Raw genomic sequence first — 2,057 nt, 5'->3', positions numbered from 1 at the left:
TTGATTCTGCTTCACTTCCTGCTTTGTTGAACCTCTTCCTGATCCTCTTGGCTCTCTCTTCCGGCTCCCTTGAAGACGCTCCCTTGTCTTCTCTGAAGTCACTGTCTCCCTGACATGAAAAGCACCTCAGTGAGCCAAATGCATAATTCCATTAAGTGGAACAAAACAGAATGCCGGAATCTCCAAGGGAGACTGCATCTTCTCCTTGCGCTGCAACTATGGGCACAGAGAGGAAGACATCTTCTTTCTTCCTTCTTCCTCCTGCTCTTTCCTTACCAAACCAAGAATTAGACCCGGCCAAGGGAAAGTCAAGCTGGCTGTCCTTCAGAACTATGCTTTCAGCGGTGAGCAGCAGCCAGGAAAAGGCTGCCCGGTCAGGTGATGTAAGGACTCGTGTGTGCTTGGCTACGTGTCTTCCCGATGGAAGAGCCATTGGGAATGTGTGTACAGGGTGCGGAGGCTTTCCCTGAAGGCTCAGTCAGTCCTGGTATGAAAGTGTCAGGCCCCTCAGAACATGCGAGATGGAGCTAGTTTCCAACAGGATCTAGGGAGTGGCTTTCAGGAACTACAAAACCAAAACCAGAAACACCAAACCAGTTGCCGCTGAGTCCATTCTGACTCATGGCGACCCCATGTGTATCAGAGAAGAACCGCTCCATAGAGTTTACAAGGCTGTGACCTTTCAGAAGCAGACCACCAGTCTGTATTCCGAGGCACCTCTGGGTGGGTTTGAATTGTCAACCTTTTGGTTAGAAGTTGAACGCTTAACTGTTTGCTCGAAGGTAGACACTAATCCATGCCTAACCTGGACCGAGTATGAGCAGAAGTTATAGAACAGATTACCAAACAGACTGGTTGTTAGTACTTATGAAAGAATACAGAGACCCTTGGGAGCCAGCAGTTTTATTCAGAACAAGTCAGGATGATCCTCATTTCCCTTTTATGAAACATTACTACTAGAAGGGGGATCAAGGGACCGTTATGGACATTCTGCTTTCAGTCAGACGTTTGACAAACTTGTGGGAAAGATGCAAAAGTGAAAACTGAGCTTGATTTTAGTGTGTAAAGGAAACTTTAAAACACCTAATCCAACTTCCTCATTTAAAGAATTAGATGTAGTCACAACTAGTTGAGCAACCATCCCCAAAGAGTATTTCCTGATGATACAGTGTTAATTCGGATAAAAGTTCAGATGATACTCCACTGGTCTCTGACTTACGCCCTAAAGCTTAGGACCATCTTACTAATGACATGGCTGAAGATGCGGAAGACAGTTTAAAATTTGCAGGTGATGAGGTAAAACATTTGGGTGTAAGGATTAGGATTCAAAAAGGTCCAGACAGGTAGGAAAGATGGACTCAAAATGAACTCATTTAGCAAAAAGCATAAAGAACCCGTGTGGAAGTTCGAAAAGCAAATGGCAGACAAGCTGGCTGGGAGCAAACATGGCTTTTTCCTCTAGGATGCTGCCCACTAAGATGCCAGTAGCAGCCCCTTCCCCAAGTCCTGAAAACTAAAAATGTCTCCAAATGTTGATGAATGTCCCCTGGTGTGCCCAAATCATCCCCACTGAGAATCACTGAGATAAACTGATGTGCTCCTAGGGGAAAGTCCTGATGGATGTTAGTCGCCTGTAAGTGCAGTATAAACATTGCCAGCAAAATAGCAAGGCAAATGCAACCTAAGGCTGCATTATGCCTGCTACTAATTTTCTCGCTGCTGTCGAGTTGACTCTGATTCATGGTGACCTTATGTGTGTCAGAGTAGAACTGTGCTCCACAGGGTTTTTAATGGCTAAGTTTTCAGAAGTAGATTGCCAGATCTTTCTTCTGAAGTGCCTCTGAGTAGACTCCAATTGCCAACCTGTCAGCTAGCAGCCAAGTGTGTTAACTGTTTGCACCACCCAGATTCCTCTACTACTAATAGTAACTAATAACTACCGAGTGCCTATTCCGTTCCTAGCACTATACTAAGCTTTTTACGTGTGCATCCTCACTTAATGTTTACATGAACCCTGTGGGTAGGAATATTATTGTCTCCACTTTTCAAATGAGAAC

General features: G+C 44.9%; 1 protein-coding gene across 1 annotated transcript in view; it reads left to right on the top strand.

Annotated features, from left to right (window-relative positions):
- The first annotated feature begins 1,251 nt into the window (after window positions 1-1,251).
- Window positions 1,252-2,057, top strand: part of TGM7 (transglutaminase 7) — a 17,751-nt gene continuing 16,945 nt past the window's right edge. The window contains 1 exon segment of the mRNA XM_012556733.1: window positions 1,252-1,288. Coding sequence (XP_012412187.1) covers window positions 1,252-1,288 — 37 coding nt within the window.

The sequence above is a fragment of the Trichechus manatus genome, unplaced genomic scaffold (assembly GCF_000243295.1).
Source record: "Trichechus manatus latirostris isolate Lorelei unplaced genomic scaffold, TriManLat1.0 scaffold00076, whole genome shotgun sequence".
NCBI lineage: Eukaryota > Metazoa > Chordata > Mammalia > Sirenia > Trichechidae > Trichechus > Trichechus manatus.
The sequence above is the reverse complement of the archived record's forward strand: the minus strand, read 5'-3'. Positions and strand labels throughout refer to the sequence as shown.